Below are 22,311 nucleotides of genomic sequence, written 5' to 3' on the forward strand. Positions count from 1 at the left end.
CTGGCAGCCACTCAACGATGTTATTGAATTTCTGGAATGGTATATACACGTACCTATACAGCACCAGACGCGTTACTCGTTCCGGTCTTCCAGATATACGGTAAAACGGCGGTGGTTCGGCACCGCTACCTGACGATCGCGAAAAGACATATACTTCATTAATAGCGCGTCGCGAATGTGAACTTGGTCGACGGTAATAGTCGCAGGCGCGTATTGAATCGCGAAGGCGATCTCGGTTAAGGCCTTGGCACGTTTATATCGGCCGACTCGCGAATTCAGAAACCACGTCGCGAGCGGTGGACACGCGCGCGCAAATCCGCCACGAGTGTCTCGGTTACACGCGCGCTTAGTATCGTTATTACCACCTGTCCTTCGATACATCTTGTATTCCCGGCGGATATTTTTCTCGGCGGATCATTCATCGAGAGCTGGGAGAAGCCGGCCCCGGCCGTCCATCCGTCACATTTAATCCGAGACCACCCCTTGTTTGCCCGGTTTTCGGTTACAACGCGCGTCTAATGGATTATTCTTACATTCCGCCCTAAGACACCTTCCATCTCGTGTCATCGACTCGAATGGACGCGCACGCGCGAAACATAAAAATAACAAGCGATTCCGATATTTACCGAACTTATTAGAAGATTTCGTCCGCGACCGGTTGGCGCGTGGACAAAGATCACCGGGGGAAGGAGAGAGAGACCGAGGATAGCGTAGCATCGAGGATATGTGCCGACGCAGCCATTCCGCCCTTTTACGCGTGTCAACGCGTGTTCCAGATGACATCCCGGATGAGTCGGAGACCGTTGAAAATGATCCGATACTTTGAGACCTTACGTAGATACGGCCGAGTCCGTGATCCGGCGAACCCGCACGAAAACGCAAATTTAAGCGCGAGCTCGAAGTCCCCGCTGTCCGCGTTATCGCGCTGATTTTCGTACAATTTCATCTGCCACGTTGAAACGCAGCGGCTTATCTGAAAATCGTGAATCAATCCCGCATTCACTCAAATTAAATTTCTAATAAAATTAATAGCGAGAGGTGTCGCTTATTTTTAGGTTTTCGAGATTAGAGTCGCCACGAGCACCGTATATTTCTAATTGAATTCGAAAGAAGGCGACCGCTATCTAATAGATTCTTTTACGGTGCTTTTTGTTGCATTGTAATTCAGGTCGCGTCACCTTTACGCGGCGACAAACCTCTCGTTTGCGAACGTGCCAAGTCATTAGAGCAAACGAGAATCTTTCACGAATCGATGAGCGCGAGGTGAAGACTCATCGGATTTACGACCGTTATGATCCTCGCATAACCTACGTGTGCAACAACCCCCATTACAGGATTATACGTTATGACTGACACAATGCGTACTTTATTAGTTTTCTCTCACGCCATTTTTACGACGATCGAGGTATTTTATTGCGCATTATTCGCGATGTTACACCGCGCCAAATTGCGTTTATTAGATAACGAGCGAGCTGGAGGACGCACCTCTCTCTTCTTACTTCTACATTTAAGAAATCAATTTAATTGCGTGCTTTATATCGCACGCGCGCTCCTTTTAGAACGCGTTTACTCGTGATTTTTTATTATTTCGTGTTTCGAGCCTAAAAAAATGTGCAACGTGGGGCTTACGTCATCGATGACACAACGTCGCGCAACGAAATTCTCTGACAATTACGTAGTTATTTAATTACCTAAAATAAATATTAATTCTAGCTAAAAATCCGCCCGTAACGAACGTGAAAAATTTAATCAACGTCGATGCGTAACGTCGGTGCTTTCGTTTCCGAATCGTTTTCTCGGCCGCGCGTCGCGCGGAAGCTTCGAAAATTCGACGGGCATTGTATTTCACGTTATGCCGCGACGAGGTTAATGGATTAGCCAGCGAGACGCCCCGCGTAACTAAGAAAGCACATTCGAGGCAAGAGGTTCCCAGCGGACGGGATTAGGAGCGATACAATAAATTCGTAACAAGCCGCAACTCAATTTCTGCCTCCGCTGTTCTTGTTATATCTCGTTCTCGTTGTCGTAATGCGATACTCATTCCGCCGCCGCCGTCCTCGACGTCGTTGTAGTCGCAATCGTGTGTTCGTAACGCGCGTCATAATTTAAGACGACGACTGCATAACAAGCGCCCACTTGTTTGCATATCGTTCTCTCCGGGCGTACGGTAATTGACGCAATGGTTAATTTCAAACAACCGATATCTCTCTCTCTCTCTTTCTCTCACACTCGTTCTCCATCTGTAAACGCGCGAATACCGTCTGCGGCGAATTGCGGCCGAGCGAAGGCCGCGGCTTCGAGTTCGATATATTCCACGGCGAAGAAATTTTTCGCCGATTCGGCTCGATTAATCAGCCGGCTCGCGAATGCGCTCGGCGTCATCTAATTCGGCTGTGCGGCCGCAATCGGGCGGCATTATCGCCGTGACGATTCCGCCGCTACGAAATTATAGGGCACCTGCCTCCTGTGGACCGCGGTGTTGATTGCAGGGCGCTATGTCACGGATATTGACAGGTAGTTGGCTGCTTCGTAGTTTTGTTTGTTACGCGAATTCACCGGGAAAACGAATCACTCCATTTCCCACGTCTAGATTTACATTTTTAATCGAAATTACACAACGTGGATTTTCGCAGAGAGTGCCCTCTCTTTTTTTTTCTTTTCTTTTTCTTTTTTTTTTTTATTTGAAAAATAATTTGCTTAAACGAAGGTAATTGTATCGAAGTTGAACGTCGACGATGCACGAAGCAAATTTAACGGATAAGCAAGGACTTAATTTGTTTATGAAGCAGACTTCTGTCATCGATTGATCGGTGAATCACCTTGACAAAGAAATATTTCAATACACGTCGCTCCGCGTTCCTCCGGCCGCGACATCCCTCTTTAAGAGGTCGCGAGTTTTTTGTTTTCTTTTTTTAGCGGTACCATCAGAGGATTTCTAAACAAGTGTAAAAGATCGCACGGCGATTTATCTTCATATGGGACCTTTTAATTAAAGACGCAACGACTGAAAGCGTTGTTCAAGGCGCTTAAGATGTCAACAACGATCCATCTTGCCTGCCCGCCTCTGCGGGACGTGATTAATTTCATCGGGCGAATACGGCCCAGATAGACGATTCGGGCCCACTTGACGCGCGCCACACCCTCGGAATCGTCGCCGGAGACGAGTGACCTCGTCTTCCTCCACACTCCTCCCCCTGAAGTCGAGAACGGATTCCAGTCCCGCTTCTGATGCGCATCTAAACATCCCTCCCCCGAGATCTACGCGCCGTCTACCTCTATTCACCCCCGTCGGCAGAGAATGTCCGTGTACGCACGGCGGTTAGGGATAGCGCCGGTGACGAGAGATCGGGGATGGGCTGTACGCGTGTGTGAAATAGAATCTCGAACTCTCATTGCGCGCGTACGTGTATTACGCAGCGCGGGGATGAAAGGAGGGGGAGGGTAATGCCGCGGAGAGCAGGTCGGAACGAGAGGGTGCACGCGGATGTGTGCGTGAGTACATGCAGCCAGCATCAGTGGAGCGTCTCGGCGTTGAAGGCGCCAAAGCGTCGCGGCGCCACCCTCGGCGCCCGCCATAACGCCGCCAGCACTCACCCCCTTTCTGATTTTCTCTCTCTCTCTCTCTGTCTCTCTCTCTTCCTCCCCCTTTTTCCCCAGCGCGTCCTTGTCGTTCTGTCTCACCGCGTTTCTATTCGTCTCTCCATCGGCGTCCCGTTTCCCTCGTCTTCGCCAAGAGCGATCCTCTCTCTTCATCTTTTCGCCAGCGACGCGTCCGAAATTTGCGAAAATCTTCGAGGCGCCATCCTCCCTCTTCACCGTCGTCTGCCGTCGTCTTTCGCGGAGAAAGAATCGTCGAGAATTCTTCTGCCACCGCGGCAACCAGTTTCCCGGAACTTTTATTTCTTTTCCTTTCTTGCGCATCGCGATGACACGTGCCGGGGTACGTTCCATATTGCTAGTGTCGCGTGGATAGGGTTACCGAGGCTTTGTTTTGCCAGCTAGAGGTTTCGCGAAGACTTAAAGGCAAAAAAGCAGAACGCGGATAATTGATGGGCAAGAAGACTGCATTGTGCAAATCTGTACTTAGCCTTCGTAATTTTTATTGCACCGCATTGTGTGCTACAATTTTTAAGGAATACTATTATAAACGCACTTTCTAATCAGACTTAATTTATACGTCATATATAATTTATATTATAGCGAACGTTACCGGGATGATTTTATTGCGTCATTCTGGAATTTAAGTATTCACCCGAGAGACCGAACAGAAACTAATTCCGTTACCTTCGACAATTTCCAGATACGCGTGACTGACGAGCAACGAGAACGAGAACGAACGCGGATATTTCGGATTGCGCAACACAACAGGACCCAGAAAGAGGAAAAGAACAGCAGCGGCGCAAGGAACAGGAACGAGGCAACGGTAAGTGGCAAAGTTATCGCTTCCGGCGCGCAAATCGTATTCACGGCTCGCTTTCTCGTTCGGAGAACCTCGTAAAAGTGAGCTCTATCCCGCGCATCCCGCTTCTTCGACGTGAGTCAGACGAAAGTGCCATAAACTTGCTCTTCTCCTCCGTCCGTCTCATTCGCGTGACCCTCGCAGGCCCCCAAATTTATACCGGGGCGAGAAGGCTCGTCCCGTTCTCAATATGGAATATTTCTGGGCCATAAGCCCGAAAACATAACACTTAATTGCGACAAATATGACCCGTAAAATTTGAATAGGCATTTCGAAATCAACGGGAGAAGAAAGGGCGCGAGATAAGACCGAGGTGATTGAGAAATTAATTGAATTTAAATAATATTTGCAGCTGCTCATAATATATATATCTATATATATTTTTTTTTTAAGAATGAAACCAATCCCGAAATGTAAGATAACTTTTTTTTATCACGTTGTTCTTATCGTTAACAAGAATTATAAACAAATGGCCCGTCGTAAATGGCGTTAAAAGGTCGATGGTCTCCACTGACCAATTCGCTCGTATCTCCCCGCATTATCTTTAATCTCCACTCTGCGGTTCATACAATCTGCACATCTGTTCACCGGTCCAAACTCAACGGTCAGAGTTGTCGTGTTCATTGTCAGGGACCTTTATTGCCGTGAGCCCAGCCCCGTTCGGTTCATCTTCGATAATTCCGCAACGTAATGCCCTAAGCACGGCGGCGGGTTTAAAGTGAAGCGCGCACGTGCCTCCTCGCTCCGATACCTAATCGTCCGAAATGAAAAACAACCTTGCGAAAAATATTTCCCATTTTTCGTTCCTTGATTTTCTCACGGGAGAAGTCGCGGAAGTCCGCGGTTGTCCGGTCGAGTGTACGCTAATTACGTGAAATAAAAAAAAATTCGGAGGATTCCCGCCTGAGTTTCGGTGCCACGCGTGGACGATTCATCTAGACGGCGACTAAAAATTCCTGCAGCGCGATTAAGCGTCACGCGAGGCGACGCGACGCGGCGAATTCTTTGTCCGCGGGATTTGGAATATGCGAATTTCGTGCGCGGCGGTACCTATGTACATTTCGCGAGTGCACGAGCATCGATGGCCCGCACAATGGAAACGTTATGGTCCAGACATTTTGGCGCCGAACTTACAGTCGCCTACACATTGAAACTGCAAACAAGCACCGAGCCCGACAACACTTGTTCTACTTGCGTGTAGATTTATATGACAAGTTGAACATATGACATTCGTTGCCACGTTTGATCGTAACTTTTACTATTGCAGCCATTTTATACTTTTCTCCGTTGCACGCGTAGAGAGAAATAGCGTAACCATTTTCGTAGAGGCGTTTTCGGATAGTATTTTGTTTTCTATTTTATTTATAGAAAAAAAGAAAAAAAAAAGATATAAAATAAATCGTGCACTTTCGGAGAAAATCCGGAAATTTTTTTTATAAGCGGTACGATATCTTGCGCGAGAGCGTACGTTCTCGCTACAGTTTTACTCGACGAACGAGACCCTGTCGCGTCTTTTGATTTTCTTTATCTATAAATATATACAAATTATAACTCACAATTGCATAATTTGCAATCGGCGGCGGAGGCTTCTTCTGGCATTCCGCGCTTTAAACAATGCGAAACTCCAATAGTTTACGCTTTCACTCACTAACAATTTCACGTGAGAGGATCTCGTCGTATAATTGGGAACCATAAAACTTTTCCGGTCGTAAATCGTTGTCGGACGAGCGCTGCATTTTCGGGGACGACTGACCGCACGCGCGCGAATCCGGGAGGGTAACTCGAATCGACAGGCGCATTGTCAGGCCGATTAATCGAACGATAAGTTTCATCGTGTATGGAGAGAGTGATTGACGCTACCACGATAAGGGTTGATGGCCGCGGAAAGAAAGAGCGCGCAGGGCGGGCGCGCGAGGTGGCGTACGAAAAGCAGAGCGGAGGCACACTCAGGGGTAGATTCTTAATTCATCCCGGACGAATACGTTTCGTTCTCTGTTTTCCATCCCCCTGGCCGTAGAAGCTTGTTTTCTGTCATTTCCGTCGCTCGCAATTGCGTTACGAGGCTACACGTCGACGTCCCACCGCGTGGCCTCGGGGCGAACGTCATTTTCATTTCGACAAACGAACATTTGTCATTCGTTAATTTTATTAACACTTTCGAGCGTTTCCGATAACTCTATTTTTACATTATTTATGCTTCCCTCGTGTTAAGCTCTTCAAAAATTACCGTGGGAGTGTGTTATAAAATTATATCGAGTTTAGCTCGTTAAATAATGTCTACTTCCGTGTCGTTTAACATAATCGCGTTTCTCGCATTTATTACACGTAGAGCCGCAATTGGGATGTGACATTTTGATCGTAAATGGTAGCTGGCCGAGCTGCTCGGACGAGGAAAATATCATTCGGTCGCGTGCGAACAACTGTTTTTTTTTTTCCTTTTTTTTCCTTTTTTATTTTGATTTTCTTCCCCTCGAGAAGAAAGCTCGGTAGTGTTTTGCAAGCGGTCAAGCAACCGCTCGCCGACTTCCGGGCGGGAGTGCCGCTCGCTGCATAAATTGCCTGTACATCTCAATTCACCCCCCGGGACGATGACCATTCCCTTACACGTCGTGCTCCTGAGTGACACTCCCCATCCTCTTCCACAGAAGACCTCCCGCCTGCAGACCTGGCATTACCGTCCCCCTCGCCGCCACCCTGCCCCTCGGTCCCGCGGCCGATAAGGGCGAGCCTGTTTCGAATCTCCGTACAACCTAAAGCCCCCACGTCTAAGAAAATTATCAGATCCGATCTACGCCGCGCTTCTCTCCGCGCACGACAATCAATTTAATTTTTTTCTTCATTGGATTATCGCACGGAATATTTAAATAAATGCCGGCTAGATACGTGGAATGCGTGTCGAATTGCGCGCAGCTCGATGACAAAATACGGGAGGGAAATATAAAAAGATATACGCCTGGAAAACGAAACTTAAGGATCAGACGGATTGATCGCTGAACGCGAAAATATCTACAATGTTTTGCCATTAGATAACAAGGGGAAGAAGTGGGTTTTTTATTTTTTTATTTTTTTTTGCGACACCGCGAATCCGGCAAAAGGCTCAAGTGCCACCCTCGAAAAAGTTATAGGTTGACGCGGTGATTTTCTTCTCAGATTTGCATTATCATTTTTTGTCATTCGCTGTGCACGCCACCTGAGATGATATTGCTGTTTACGCTGGACGTACATATCCCTCGGCACGCTTTTTATACTTATTAGCGCATAATTAATTTTCGTAATTTAAGCGATAGGTATCTCCGGCCGTGTGGCGTAAATAAATTTGGCTTCCACATCGATGCATGTAAATCTGTATTGTTTTCTTGCTGATCGTATCCGAGTAACATTGAAACGGAAATGTTTAGTGAAAAGTACACTGTAACATGCGCGCGGTGTAACGTTTTACTTAATTAAAAAATTTTTTTTTTTCTTTGTGTGAGATTTTGTTAAAAATTCTTACGTCGGGAAACGAAAGAAACGAGATTCAGGCAAAAACCAACATGTATATTGCATCTGTTTATGAAAAAGTAATACTTGTAGAAGCCGCGCTTTTCTTTCCGAGGAAGGTAATTATTTATTTCCCACGAAATTAAATATCAATGATTTTAACTTTTTACCTCGCTGTAAAAAGTCAAATTCACAGGGATGCAAAAGGTACAAGTGCAAATAGCTGCTTTGTAAACTACTCGATTAATCACTCAGTAATTGTGTTTGCGCAGCGAGCGCAACGCACGTGCGAATTGTAAACGTTCGCATTTGAATTCGGCGGCACCGAAAGATTGACCGAGGTACCGAGTTGAGGTCTTCCCAGCGACATCATTAGTTTAATTGCAACTGCATCCTCGTAATCGTCCTATAAATTCGGCCGGTGTCATCTCGATTACTGCAATTTACTGCCAAATCCGTCGCCGGGTCTTGGCCCGATGGCGCAAAGTCGCGGCGCAAACACGCTCGCCCTTTTGCGAGGGGGAGAGGGAGGAGGGGGAGGGGGACAACGGCGAAAAAGGGCCAGCGATGTCCTATAGCGCGATACGACACTCAAATTTCGAAGGGGTCGGCATCACGCTGCTGCACCCCCGCGCGCGTGAGATTCTCCCGCGGCGATGGGGGTAGTAGGGGGCTTCGGCGAACGAACGACTCACCCCCTCGCGAATTGGCGGAGGACGAGGAAGCGGGGCAGCGTCGAACGGTCACCGCCAATCGTCGCCGCCCTCGTCCACCGATGAACCCTCGCGTCTGCGCCCCTAGGTTGGGTGTCCCGTCGGTTCCCTACGTCGCCCTCGGTTCGGGTACCGCGCGCGAGGCCGCAGACCTATCACTTCTTTGGCGACAGCCGTCGGGGTAACATCCTCGTCCTTGCTCTCTACCCTCGCTCTCTTCTCCCATCCCTTTTGACCCTTCTCATCATCGCCGGGAATCGACGATTCCAAAATTTCCATTCCGAACCCTTGGTCCAGCCATTCTCCTCGATCTATCTCCCTTCGATCTTCATCGATCTCCTTACGTGCCCGTTTTTATTTTATTTAATTGTTCGTTTGTTTTTTTTTCCTTTTTTTTTTTTTTTTTTTTGTTCCGTTTGTAAAGCCTCGCGAAGATAAGTCCAGTCTGACTGGGGACTGACCACTTCCACTTTCGCGTCGCAGTGAAATACGTCCCGCGATCGTTCCGGCCCTCGGACTAGTGCAAGTACCAATCGGTTGTAACGTTTCTCGCCTGGTTTTCTCAGGTAAAACATACTTACGTTTCTGTGTACTATTCTTAGTTCCCCTCGAGTCATCGCGAGATTTTTACCAGCAAAAATTTCCGTTATTGTTTTCGGTATATCTCGACCGCGCAAACCGTGTTGTCTATCATCGAATTCTTTTCTGGAAACACGTGCGGTTTCGCTTGCAATTTTCGGAAAATACTCGTGGTTCCGTTTGCGGTTGTTCTATTTTTTTTTCTTTTTTTCTTTTTTCTTTTTTTTTTTTTTAAATCGTTGTTCGGCCGATTGCCTTCTCGCCGTCTGCGGTCGTACGGAAGAAACGCGTATAGCCGGTCCAAAAGCAGATCAAACTTCACCTCCGCTTGCTTCGTGCGCGCCGAAAAGCATCGCGATGTAGCGTGTACGGCTGTCGCGCTCCGAAACTTTCTCGTGCCTTAAAATCGCCGTCCAGCTCGCGACAATAAATTATTTCCTTGAGATCTCAATTTTCTTTATTTGTCAATTATTTGTTTTATCGAAACCGTTCGACACCTCCCTGTTTGTCGTGTCCCGATTTTTTTTTTTTCTTTTCCAAACCAACTCCGTTGGCGTTTGACGGAGAATCCTATCCAACGAGCTTATTTTTCCTCCGGGTCGACGACCGATCCAGCCACGAAATTGCCTTACCGGGATCCAAGTCCGTCCGGATCTTCCCGGGACTTTCGTCTACTACTCCTTTCCTTTACTTCCCTCGATCCAGATTGAACGAGAATCAACTCCGTCCCTCTTTCTGTGCCTTGTACTTTAGTCCCCGATTTACCGTTCCCGTTTGTGACCGGGGCGAACGATCGTGATCCCGAATACACCGAAGATCCGGCGCAGCGTGCAGTCGACGAGGTTCATCATCCCCCCGACCACGTAGAACCGTCTCGTAGACGACCAGAAGTCTTCTTCTGTGCCATCTCGCGCTTGTACCTCGCGCTCGACGATCACGGACGCGACGAATCCGTCCGAGAAATCTTCCGAGCGCGTTTGAGTGACACCACAATGACACCGATGCGGTGAGTAAGAAATTATTCAGCTATGTGATTCAAACGAGGGAGAGAAAGAGAGAGCATTTCGGCTACCTTTGCGTACCGTAGCTTTAGCGATTGTTAGTGAAGTAGAATAACGTTGCCCCCGTTCTCTCGCTGTCGCATTTCGCGTGCTTTTGATGTGGCGCGTTATCACCTCCAAAGCGACTAAAACTTTGCCCAGAAAATCTAGGTTTTCGCTAAATATACGTCTAAAGTGATTTTGTCATCTCCAAATTAAGTGAATTAGAACGTCAAGCGTGATGAATCGTACGTAACTTTTTGCAGTCACTTTTAACGTGCTTCTAAAAAAAAAAAAAATCAAAACTATAATTTTTTTTTTATTATAAATTAAACCTACCTTTTCTGCATAAAATATAAAATTAGATGGAAAGTATTCGGTAACAAATAATATATAAAAAAATTCGAGGAATCTGTTGTATCACTTTTTACTTTCTAATTTATTCACGTAGAATATGCATGATTAATTTATTAACGAATTACGTGCGAATGAATATTGTATATCAACTTATTTATTGAAAGAGATTTTTTTACGTCGCCTTAATCACGCCTTGCATCAAAATTAAAAGTTACACATCCTAATGCCAGGCTCAAAATTGAACAGACAAACGAGCTAACAAGGTTGAGGGTATAAAATTGATTGCCGATCGAGATAGCACGCTCAATTATTAAGAGCGACTCGAGGTAACGACCCCCTACGATCTCGAAATCAGATAGTATAATACGAGGGTTGACTTTCCGGGGTCCCGAAATTGTCCGATATCGAGGGAGGCAAGCTACAGTAATAACAATCAGGCATTCACGTACACATGTATTGAATTCTTTGCCTTTAAATTTGCCCGGCCCGTGAAATTGTTTTAAATGACGAAACGAGATAGATTCGACCTCCCGCAAACCCACAAGCGATCGTGTCGGAATTTTATAAGAATTGCACTGTCTAAGAATTCCGATTAAGCGGAAACGATCGTGCATTATAAAATAATTTCTTTATTTGTTTTTTTATTTATTTTTTTATTTAAAAGATAATTAGTACGAAATTGCGTGTGTTGAAGAAATAAAAGGCGATTTCTAAAATTTTGCGGCCGAAGCGAATAGAACGAGACACGGCGAATAGCCTAAATGATTATTTGAACAAAAATAAAAGGTTTATAATGTGATACGAGCAAACGATATAGATTGTGAGTTTGACACTTTGTCGATAAAATTACGTTATTGACAATACAGTTTTCAGCCGTGCAATCTCTTGTTTACACATTCAAGTATTATTAATCATTTTCCAATAGAGAGCTTCCAATAGAGACACGGTAACCAATCCGGGTTTATATTGGTGACGTGGATACGCTATGAGGATGCCGAATTTTTAGATATGATTTTACGTAGCAGCGCGCTTTCTCGCAGCACTTAGACGTTTGTAGTAAAAGCATTACTTATTTTAATCCTTCACCGACGCGGCAAAAGTGAAGTCGATGATTTTCACGTCTGTCATGAGCCCGGTCGCAAACGTCCAGACGTTAAAATGACTCGACCAGACACGCGAGCTTACGTTTATTTGAAATCCCGGTAGACTACTCCTTACGGTTCTTCACAATAACGCTAGTTCTCTGGTTAGCGTTGGCTTCGAGTCAAGCGCAATCTTTCGAGCGCGACTGACTCTACTAAATATTCACGAGAAAATAAAAAATTAATTAATTAATCGATATTTTGCAATGACAAAAAGCATAAGAAAAAAACTTAAATGTAGAAGAAAAGTATTGCGCCGATAAATAAGAAAAATTAAGTTAAGAGAGAAACATTGTAAATTGCTGCCAGGATTCTGATATGATTTATGTTGCTGAATTTATCAAAAATTGTAGGATATATTTTAGTTCTATCTTAGCTAGGCTAAGTCGTAATTAGAGCTCTAAACTCCTCGAATTTACCGAGGAGAACGAGAGGGAAATCGGGCGAGGGTGTGCACGATTTGTTCGCGCTCGCAGGACGCTCGAAATTTTCCCGTTTGGTGCACGGGGGTGTGTTACTGGGGCACTAGTGCGCAGAAGCCCCGAACATGCTCGACGTAGATCCCAGAGAGAATCGCGGAGTAGCGATGCCCCCTCCGGTCCGATGCCACCCCGCCGTTTCATCCCCCGCCCTGGACGTCCTGCATTCTCTTCGAGGGAAAGAGACCGGGGCGTGCGAGCGAGCGAGCGAGCAAGGGGTGGCTCCCCGATCCGACCCTCTCGGCTACATTTCGAGCCTTAGCTCGAACCGCGGCACATTCAGTTTCCGACCAACGATCGAAGTGGCGCGTCCGTCTTTCTCGGTTCGATCCCGTCGTCGCGCGCTTCTCACCCTCCGGGATTCCATCCGTCGCCCTGGAGGATCCTCATCGTCCTGGTCACGTCGCGCCCGCGGTGTTCACGAAAGAAAGAGGGTGAGACCTGCAAGATCGCGGTGCGCTCCACGGTGCACACGCGGTCGGGGATGCTGCGTGAGACTCGAGTTCGCACGAAGCCATCGATCCTCGCAATCGAAGCGATTCAGTGACGCCTATGTGAGGCTCGTCGTACGGTAAAACCAATCGGGATAAGTGCAAGAAAAATAACCGCGGTCTAACGTAGATTGATAGATTTTCAGCAGTCGATTCGCGCATTTTCTAAAGAACGGAAAATATAAAAATGTGGATTCTCCTTCGGTTGTGAAAAGATTCAATTCAACTTGTCGGATTTTATCTTCGTATCTTATTGCCGTAAATTATATTATTATTTTATTTTTATTTTACAAATTTTACGTGCGATTTACATTTAGCGGATACTTCGTTGATTCAAAATTAATTTAAAATAAAAATTATATTTTACTGTTAATATATTCCGAGTATTAATCCTGTTTCGAGCGACGTCGGCGTCTGTGAGTAATCTCGTTCATTGAAGATCACCGATTGGTCGTTTAATGGAATATCGATGTAAATAGCGGGATTTACGAGGCCGTCGAAGCTCGTCGTCGCCGTCGTCTTCGCAAATTCATCGCGATCGTGAATAAATATAATCAGAATGGAGCTGAACCCGTGCTGCAGCTTCGTAGGGATAGTAAATTATCTCTACACGAGAAGCTTGCATCGGAAACGGCGTCAGCCGGCGCCCAACATTCCACGATCCTGGGTATTATAGGAGTCGCCAATAGCCAAACTTAGATATATAGATGTAGTTGCTGCTAGGCTCCGCTAAAGCAAGCCAATACGAATGTGTCGCTGGAGGTAAATATCATCATCATCATAATCATCTTTTTTTTTTTTTTTTTTCCTTATTATTATCAATCATTGTGCATTGCCATCGTCAGCGTGCATCGTTATCGTTATCGTTATCTTAAGTATTCGTTTAGCTAAGCCACGTGGTGTTTGCTTGTCTCGATCGAGAAATATCGTTGGTACCTCGTTTTATAAAATTAATAATACGATTAAAAAAAAAGAAAAAGAAAAAAAATACAAATTGACGCTTTAAACAACAAGAATTTAACAATTAAAAAACTACAATTAATTTTTTAGTTATAAAATTTCTTTTCATTTTTAAAGAACTTTAACACTTTGACGATATTGGACGTAATCGCAATTTAAATTATGAAATGAGGCTCCGATCGTGTCTCGCGCGAGTTAATGCCTGCTCTGACGATGTTCTAGAGACGGAAGAGCATTTTAGATGGCGTGTTTAGATTTAGAACCGCTCTCTTGCATATTAAAAAACTTTTGTTTCATAAAGTCGTTGTTCGATACGCGGCGTTGAACTGCGAGGAGCTGTACGGCTTTATTTGTCCAGTTCGATGAAATATTCATTTAATTTAGATGGTTAACAGCATATACTATTTCATACTTTTACAAGTGAATGTATTCTAAACTTTTTGTCACGCGTCGGTGGAAGTTTATTTACGAACGTTTATTCGATCGGTTCATGCGCCTCGATGAACATCGAATAAGCTGCGTTCGCGCATTTATTTCGTAATGTTCGCAGATGCAGGGTGTTATATTTGCATCTACTTATCACTTTGTACCGCACTAAGTGTTCCTGATGCATATACATTTGACGTGGTATAAAGAAAGTGAAGCGAGAATAGGAAAAAAAAAGTAGGAAAAAGGTCCTTTTTCACATCACCTTTAAAAGCGTTAAAACGAGAGAAACTTTACGGAGTAATTGTAACAGCGTCTCTCGCTATATTGCGAAATTAACATTGTAAAGTAAATTCGCGTAATGTACACCGGTAAAGTACGCTGAAACTTTCATTTAAATATCCACCCGCGCGTCATGAATTTTGAAAGACGTTTCTAAACGGATCGATTTCTGACTGACACGAATCAATAAATGACATCAAACGTCACGGGGGTGTGAAATATTTGTATTCCCGCCTGTAAAAATAAGACTGCAGAATTATGCCTCGCGAGAAATTAATAGCAGCTAGGATATCAATGTTCTCGTGCAAAAAAAAATTTTTTATTAAAAATTAATATGTTAATTTCGAGTCATAAGTCTAAATTCTAGGTTCCTTATAAGTTTGCAGTTATTGTCACACCTTAGCATAACATTTTTTTTTCGAATTGTCGGACAATCATAGAAGCTAATAAGTTGTTCGAGTAACCTGTAGAAAGTTACGCGTGCATTTTATGTATTCCCGCGCGGTTCAATCGAGGTAGTGACGCGCGGAAAAATATGATGACATCCGCAAAGGGTGGCAACGACACTGAAAAAAAAAAAAAAAAAAGAAGAGAAAGAGAGAGAAAGAGAAAAGGAGTAAGGAAGGGATGAGGGGTAAAACCCTCGTGGAACACAGAGGGGGTGAGAACCGACCGACTGCCACCCTTCTCGCGAGGCGGCGAAGTTAAAAAAGCTGACGACGGCGTTATAACTCGGCTCCAAGAATGGAGCGCGGTAACTATATGCTGTAGCTAAAGTAAATGGCAGTAAATGTTTCGTATGTACACGCGACGCGTAGCTTCTGTTCGGGGCAAATTTCATTTAGCAGATTGCGCGGATTCTTTATACGTTATCGCGATTATTTACGCGGCATATTATGCCGCTTGGTGTCAGAGAGATTTGTAGGCTTTGATGAGATCAGCGCTGGCATTCTTCAACATTTATTCTAGAGACGGTGTAGATACTATATTTATGAACGATATCTGGATTAGAACAATTATCCTAAAATAAATTATTGATAAAAATTTACGTTTGCAATCTGCAATTAATTGGTAATTATCGGATGAAACATATACCGTGTTCGTTAAAGTGATATGTTACATTATTAAATTAATTATAAAATCATAATTGCTTTTTAATTAATGGATCGCTGTATCTTGATTACTTGATGATTGCGCTGCACTCATTATTAGTATAATTTAATGAGTGATTATATATTAATATTAATGGTCAAACCCACCAGTAATTATTAATTTTTTTCTTTTTGTTCAATTCGTCAAATGCCTCGCGTCTAAATCGATTCGAAGGGTTAAGGCTCCGATAAAAAGATATCGAAAATCGTGACGATATCAACGTATACTAGATAAGGCCGCGGGAAATTACGTTATCAGCATTAATCTCGCAAAGTGGGTGCGAGGTATATTCTAATGCATAGGAAATGTAATTTGCGCGGAATATATGCATAAGGCTTGTGTCGCGGGCCCCTGGCCTTGTTAAACACTCGTATGCGGACGCGTCGCTATCATTCTCAAGTGAACCGAAGCAAAAACACCGATTACAGATACAGCCCCGGTAACATTACGTCGATCCGCGTAGTAACACGGAGCGAGAGCCGCGCACCTGGAACTCGACCGAAGTTCGAATGAAATCTTTCTTTTTGCCGGTCCGGAAAACTGCGGGGGAAATCAATTAAGAGTCGCGAGCTTATTTAAAACCGCGCATAAAAATTCATTTAGGCGCGTCCCAGTTTAATAACTATGCCGACAATCGAGATCGCCGCTGGCGGATTAATCGGTGAAGGATCAAAGATTTTTTTTTTTCTTTCTTTCTTCTTTTTTTTTTCCTCGCGAGATTTCGAATCAGCGCGGTTGAATGACGGCCCGAGCTAATTCAATCGTGAGCAATGCGCCGCGATGATAAATGATGGAGGGCACGGACGGCGACAGATTAACACATTTCCACTATAGATTCGCCGTTTGCGCGATAATCGACGGAGACCCGCCGGCTGATTGACACGTATGCGCGGCACGATCCATTACGCCGAGAAATACAGGGCTGTGAGATTAGCCGATTTTGTAGAGCCGCGTAATCGCGTCTTCGTTACCACCTCTCTCTCACCGCCGCTCTCAATTAGCTCGCGTCGAGTGTCATCGCGGCGAATACTATGCGCGACGTCTAATTTTAGAAACGCTCTTGATTAACGCGAACCGCACAACTTGGCGCCCCGCCGTTCCTTTCTCTTCTCTCCTCTCGCTCGCTTCTTTTCTCTCGCGGTTCCGCAGTTAAATACCGCCGCGTTTGATAACGGGGCGCCGTCCTACCCGGGCGATCAACCGCATCGGAATGGAAGACCCATAGAGAATTTCGCCGATATGCCGCGAGGGAGAATAAAATGGCCGGGAATTTGTTTAGTACGTCAAAGGAAGGTATTGGCGTTCGATCGAGGGATGAAAGCCCTATTTATGTTTCAGTACGTCGAAGGAAGAACCGCGCTCGCCTTCGCCGGCAGCAAGATTGCCGGATAAAGAAGCGGTTTTATCACGTTACGTAAACAAATTTTCCGTTCCGCTCCTAATGGCCCCGCTCCTTCCGCCTTTTCTGCCGCTCCGGCCCCCGTTTTTCTAACGAGGTCGTCGCGAAAAAGTCTCGTTATTTTCCGCCCTCGTGAAAAATTTATCGGCTATTATTTTACTTTCAATTGCCTCGCGTTTCCATCTTTGCCGTCATAAAAATTTAACCGCTCCCTCGATCTTCGCGTTTTTAATTGTTCGCTTAATCGAACTTGTAAATAAAGAATTGAATTTAACATGAGGCCGGCGAAACAAAGAGTTGGCCACTTTATCGCCGGCCTTTCAGCGATGAATGTTGCGCAACGTCCCTCACACGTAAGAATATTCAATTTCCAGCAATATCAATGCCGGCATTGTCGAGAAGTGGCTCGATCCCGTTGGCGGTATGTATGGAGTTGATGATCCAGTTGTATGTAATGAGGTCATTCCCTCTGAATCGAGTTCGTGCGGCTAGGAAGGTGACGTATTGCGAATTGAACGGAGTAACTTTGTAGCCGACGGTGGGTTTCCATTTCGCAGTAAAACGCCCGTCGGTTCTGCGAGCGATTGCCTGTTGCACGATTTTTTTTTCCCTCTACGTTCCATATTGGGATTCACTTGGTCTCTCTCTCTCTCTCTCTCTCCTTTTTTTTTTTTTTTTTTTTTTTTAATCTGCGGCGATATTGTTCGGAGAAAGGTAACCCTTTGTATATTTAAAGACGAGCAAAGTGCATCTTATTAGATTCTGTACGGAGGAAGTTTTTCACAATGTTATCGACTTAAAAAAAAAAAGCATTTTCTTAGCAATTTCTTCAACTATCGTACTTAATAACCGAATCCTCGCCGGGCGTACGTCTTTCTCAGCTTTTAACGTTCGTATTCGTTGATGATCCAATCCTTCATCCAGGTCGGAAATTCGATACGCGCGATGAAATCAAAACCGTGCGTTAATTGGGTGAAAATTGTTGGCCAATGGTCGGGGGAATGAACAGAAAGATGGGTGAAGCCAGGGGGCGAGATTGGAAAGAACTCGTAAGAAAAAGCCAGCGAGGGGGTTACGCTTGGAGTTTGACACAGTCAGAGACCGGCGTTGCCTGGCAACCTTTAAGGGTGGAAATCCACATTGGCGTAGGGTGTGTACCTGCGACGAATTTATGCGGCATTACTAGGTCTCTCGGGGCCTTGCCTGCACCTTTATCTCTCGCTTTCTCCCTTGCGGGAGATGTGTGGAAAACGTACGCGTGAATGAACCTGTGGTCGACTCGAGATGAATACAACGAAAATTGGATGTTTATCACTGTGACGTCTAACGACGCGCTTATTGTCGCAAAAAAAAATGCTCGTTTCATATACTACAAATTAGCGAGAAGATAGCAATCTTCTCTGATAAAAAATAAAAAGAAAAGAAAGCCGAAGCTGCATTCGAGCCTCCGGGCCATCACTTTCCTTTCCCTGCTCCCTTCGAGCGGGAGAAAAGGGGTAATAACACTCCGTTTGAATTCAATGTCATGATTTAATCTATTCATATATCAGGATGTGGTCCCTTGTTCTCTTTTTGCAATTACTCTCGGCGAGATATCTTCCCCGGGGTAATCTTTATTAAGGCGATCAAACGCAGTTAAACGGCGCGCGCTCATTCATCTTCCTTCTCGAGGAGCCGCTCGTTTAAATTGTATCTTGATCATCTCCGAGTGTTTTACACGTTTATAAATCACCGAGACCTGCGTATCACGTGAGAATTTAATTACCTCGTTTGTCGAGTGTGCTTTTCTTTTTAATTATCCGATTTAATTATTTTGTGCTCTAGAGCGGAAGGTAGGGCGTGTTTCTTGCTTTACTAACCGTGTCGATTCCATACTTCGCAAAATACACAGGCGTTATCAACCCTCCGATAAACTTTTCCGTAAAATAAAATAATATATATCATTACGTGAAAGATCGATATTATACAAAAAAAGCCTTACAGCCGGCTTTCCTCTTTCAATCTAGCATGGATCATTTTTAATCCGTCGCCCTTCTCGTTCTCTCAGACCCTCCCCCCCCCTCCCCCCGCAGCGTACCTTCGCCCTCGAAGCTTTTTCCAGATAAATCGCAATAGAAAGTGCCGTAAGGAATTTAACTTGATCGCCGCACAAAGCATTAAATTCGCTTTCAAGCGACGCGCCGGCGCGAATTTTCTTCAACGTCGTTAGCAGAAATAATTACGATTCTCCGTGGAATAATGGTACAAAATAACGTAACTGAATTTTAACAACGTTACATTGGACTAACGATTGCATTAACAAGTTCGGTCGTTAAATCGTAACGCGGTAAGAGAACATAATAATCGACCCTTGCAACTTGTTGCGTGCAATTTCGCAATGTAAAGCGGAAACTGCGTGTTCCTGCATAATCCTTTAAATTACCGTCCGCATAATACCGAGATTATCTGATAATTTCGCGAGATGTATAATTTCACGACGCGTATACAACCGCCGAGATGATGACCGCCGTGATTACACGCGAATACTTATATATTATCTCGTCTTAAGGACGAAGGGCCGATCACTCTGGGACGCGAAACGTTAATTAACACTCGTCAATAAACGAGTCGCTTGATTAACGCCAGCTAATCTTAATTTACTTTTTCAGTCGAGTGACTCTGGAGGTTTCCGCGCACGCAGAAAATCACCCCAGGCAATCGCAATGGCAACCTTATCTTTGCGCATCTCCATACCGGAGAAGAATGCCACCAAGATGATGCAGTTCGATCCTAACACGTCGGTGTACGATGCCTGCCGTATTATTAGAGAGAAGCTCGCTGAAGCCACCAACATGGGCCAACGTAAGCGTTTCATATTTTATTCAACGGAATTCAGTTGTATTATTGAGATTTCTCGTCGCCGCAATATGAAATAAGTACTTAAGAAATACGTAATATTTTTTTTTTACAAAGATATACAGTAAATTTCTTTCCTATGGCAAGTACTTTGTCTTAATATCGATAATGTAATTTATATAAGGCAAGGCAGATTGAGTGTCTCGAAAATATTTAATTCGTTTCTAAAGCATACGCGTCTTTAGTCGTTTCTAAACTAAAAATATTAAATATATGAAATTATAAATGGCATAAAAATAATTTTTATATTTCACATTTTTTTATATGAAATTATAATTGATGTAAAAATTAATTTTAACTTTATTATTTTTTTACGTAGCAAAAGATTACGGTATATTCCTTGCTGACGAAGACGTGAAGAAAGGAGTCTGGTTGGAGCCCGGACGCAACCTTGATTATTACATCTTAAGAAATGGAGATCTACTCGAATACCGTCGTAAGATTCGTACATTACGAGTTCGCATGCTGGACGGAACGTTGAAAACTATGTTGGTGGACGACAGCCAGCCTGTGGCCAATCTTATGGTGGTGATATGCACGAAGATAGGTATCACGAATCACGATGAGTATTCCTTGGTGCGCGAGTTAGTGGACGATGATACTGAAAATCAAAAATCCGGTAATTTTGGCACCCTCACGTTAAAGAGAAAAAAAGAAGAAAAGGGCGAAAGGGATGCCAAGATGGAACAACTAAGGAAGAAATTAAAAACCGACGACGAAGGTATTAACTTTGAAACCCCTCTGAATTTAATTTAATTAATTAAGATAATTAAGATAATTAATTTAAAATATTTTATAAATGTTTGCCTTTATTGTGGCAAGAGTTTGCGAATACATTTTTAACATTTATTTTTGTTGTTCACAGTAAATTGGATAGATCCAAGCAAGACCTTACGCGAACAAGGCATAGATGAATCCGAAACTGTTTTATTGAGAAGGAAGTTTTTCTTTTCGGATCAGAACATTGATAGCCGGGATCCTGTACAATTGTCGCTGCTGTATGTGCAAGCGCGAGATGCAATTCTGGACGGCACGCATCCGATTACGCAGGAAAAGGCTTGCGTTTTTGCCGGGATTCAGTGTCAAATTCAGTTTGGTGATCACAAGGAGGAGAAACATAAGCCGGGTTTCTTGGAGTAAGTTACGTTCAATGCGATTTATCGATTCTGTTATTGATTAACGTTTTACTTATATTATATTATTTTTCAGTCTTAAAGAATTTCTGCCGCAATCGTATATGAAAGTGAAAGGAATTGAAAAGAAAGTTTTCGCGGAGCACAAAAAGCACATTGGACTCTCAGAATTGGACGCCAAGGTCTTGTACACGAAAACTGCCAGGTCGCTGAATACGTACGGCGTTACATTCTTCTTGGTGAAGGAGAAGATGAAAGGAAAAAATAAACTGGTGCCGCGTCTACTCGGCGTGACAAAGGATTCAGTTCTGCGTCTCGACGAGAAAACAAAGGAGATTTTAAAAACGTGGCCATTGACGACCGTACGGCGTTGGGGCGCCTCGCCGAATACCTTTACCCTTGATTTCGGCGATTACTCTGACCAATATTACAGCGTACAAACTACCGAAGCAGAACAGATACTTCAACTGATCGCCGGTTATATCGATATTATTTTGAAAAAGCAGAAAGCAAAAGATCACTTCGGTATTGAGGGTGACGAAGGATCCACGATGGTGGAAGATAGCGTGTCGCCGCTAAAGTAAGTATTGCTCATGCTCTCAATACATGTTAGCTCCTCCGAGCCAAATGTGGACAGAAGTAATAATCGCTATTAAGAAACGTTAGAGCAATTATCAGTTCTCGACGAGAGTCGTACTCGTTTTGAAACGACTTACGTTCAATCACGTCTTTACAATATTTCGTGTTAATCTGATCATGGAAGAGTTTCTAAGACGCCATGCAAACAAATGTGTCCGAGCCGTTTCCGATTTTAATGGGTATAGTTTGTGTTAAATAGAAATGATACACTACTTGGGAATTTACATGAGGATTTTTATTCAACAGAGCCACCATCATGCAACATGAGACTAGTAATGTTGGTAAAGGGAATGTAGAAGCCGTCTCAGTCGCGATACCAGCTGTTATGAGAGCCGGAGGAGATGGTAAGTTTTTATTTTCTACATAATTTTGATGAAATGTTTTACTTTAAAATTTTTATATGTATTAATAAGACATTTCTTAATTTTTTTTCTATTATTACATCAATAACGACATATATATAATTATCAAATCTTTATCGCGAGTATACAAGTTACCTATAAAAATTATTTTTGCTTTCAATTTTATTCAATATATAAAAAAAATAAGTTAATAATTTTCTGCACGATTGAATCCTCGGTTCTAGCTGTTAATATTATTTTTGTACATATATACACTAATTATTTTGTAAATACACGTATAATTAGCTTCAAGCTTTCAGCTTCGTAAAAGTGTTGCTTATTAA

General features: G+C 43.9%; 1 protein-coding gene across 5 annotated transcripts in view; it reads left to right on the top strand.

Annotated features, from left to right (window-relative positions):
* Nucleotides 1-22,311, top strand: part of Rhea (Talin_middle and talin-RS domain-containing protein rhea) — a 44,876-nt gene that overhangs the window by 8,980 nt on the left and 13,585 nt on the right. For 3 of the 5 annotated variants that reach the window (XM_070664052.1, XM_070664051.1, XM_070664056.1), the window contains exons 2-7: nucleotides 4,301-4,423; nucleotides 19,608-19,800; nucleotides 20,174-20,575; nucleotides 20,720-20,990; nucleotides 21,064-21,567; nucleotides 21,873-21,970. In XM_070664052.1, coding sequence (XP_070520153.1) covers nucleotides 19,662-19,800; nucleotides 20,174-20,575; nucleotides 20,720-20,990; nucleotides 21,064-21,567; nucleotides 21,873-21,970 — 1,414 coding nt within the window. In that variant the 5' untranslated portion in view covers nucleotides 4,301-4,423; nucleotides 19,608-19,661. Of the gene's footprint in view, nucleotides 1-4,300; nucleotides 4,424-8,490; nucleotides 10,238-13,409; nucleotides 13,503-19,607; nucleotides 19,801-20,173; nucleotides 20,576-20,719; nucleotides 20,991-21,063; nucleotides 21,568-21,872; nucleotides 21,971-22,311 lie in introns of those variants that run through there. The other 2 variants (XM_070664053.1, XM_070664054.1) reach the window with 2 other exon arrangements.

This window comes from Cardiocondyla obscurior, linkage group LG12 (assembly GCF_019399895.1).
Source record: "Cardiocondyla obscurior isolate alpha-2009 linkage group LG12, Cobs3.1, whole genome shotgun sequence".
Taxonomy (NCBI): Eukaryota; Metazoa; Arthropoda; class Insecta; order Hymenoptera; family Formicidae; genus Cardiocondyla; species Cardiocondyla obscurior.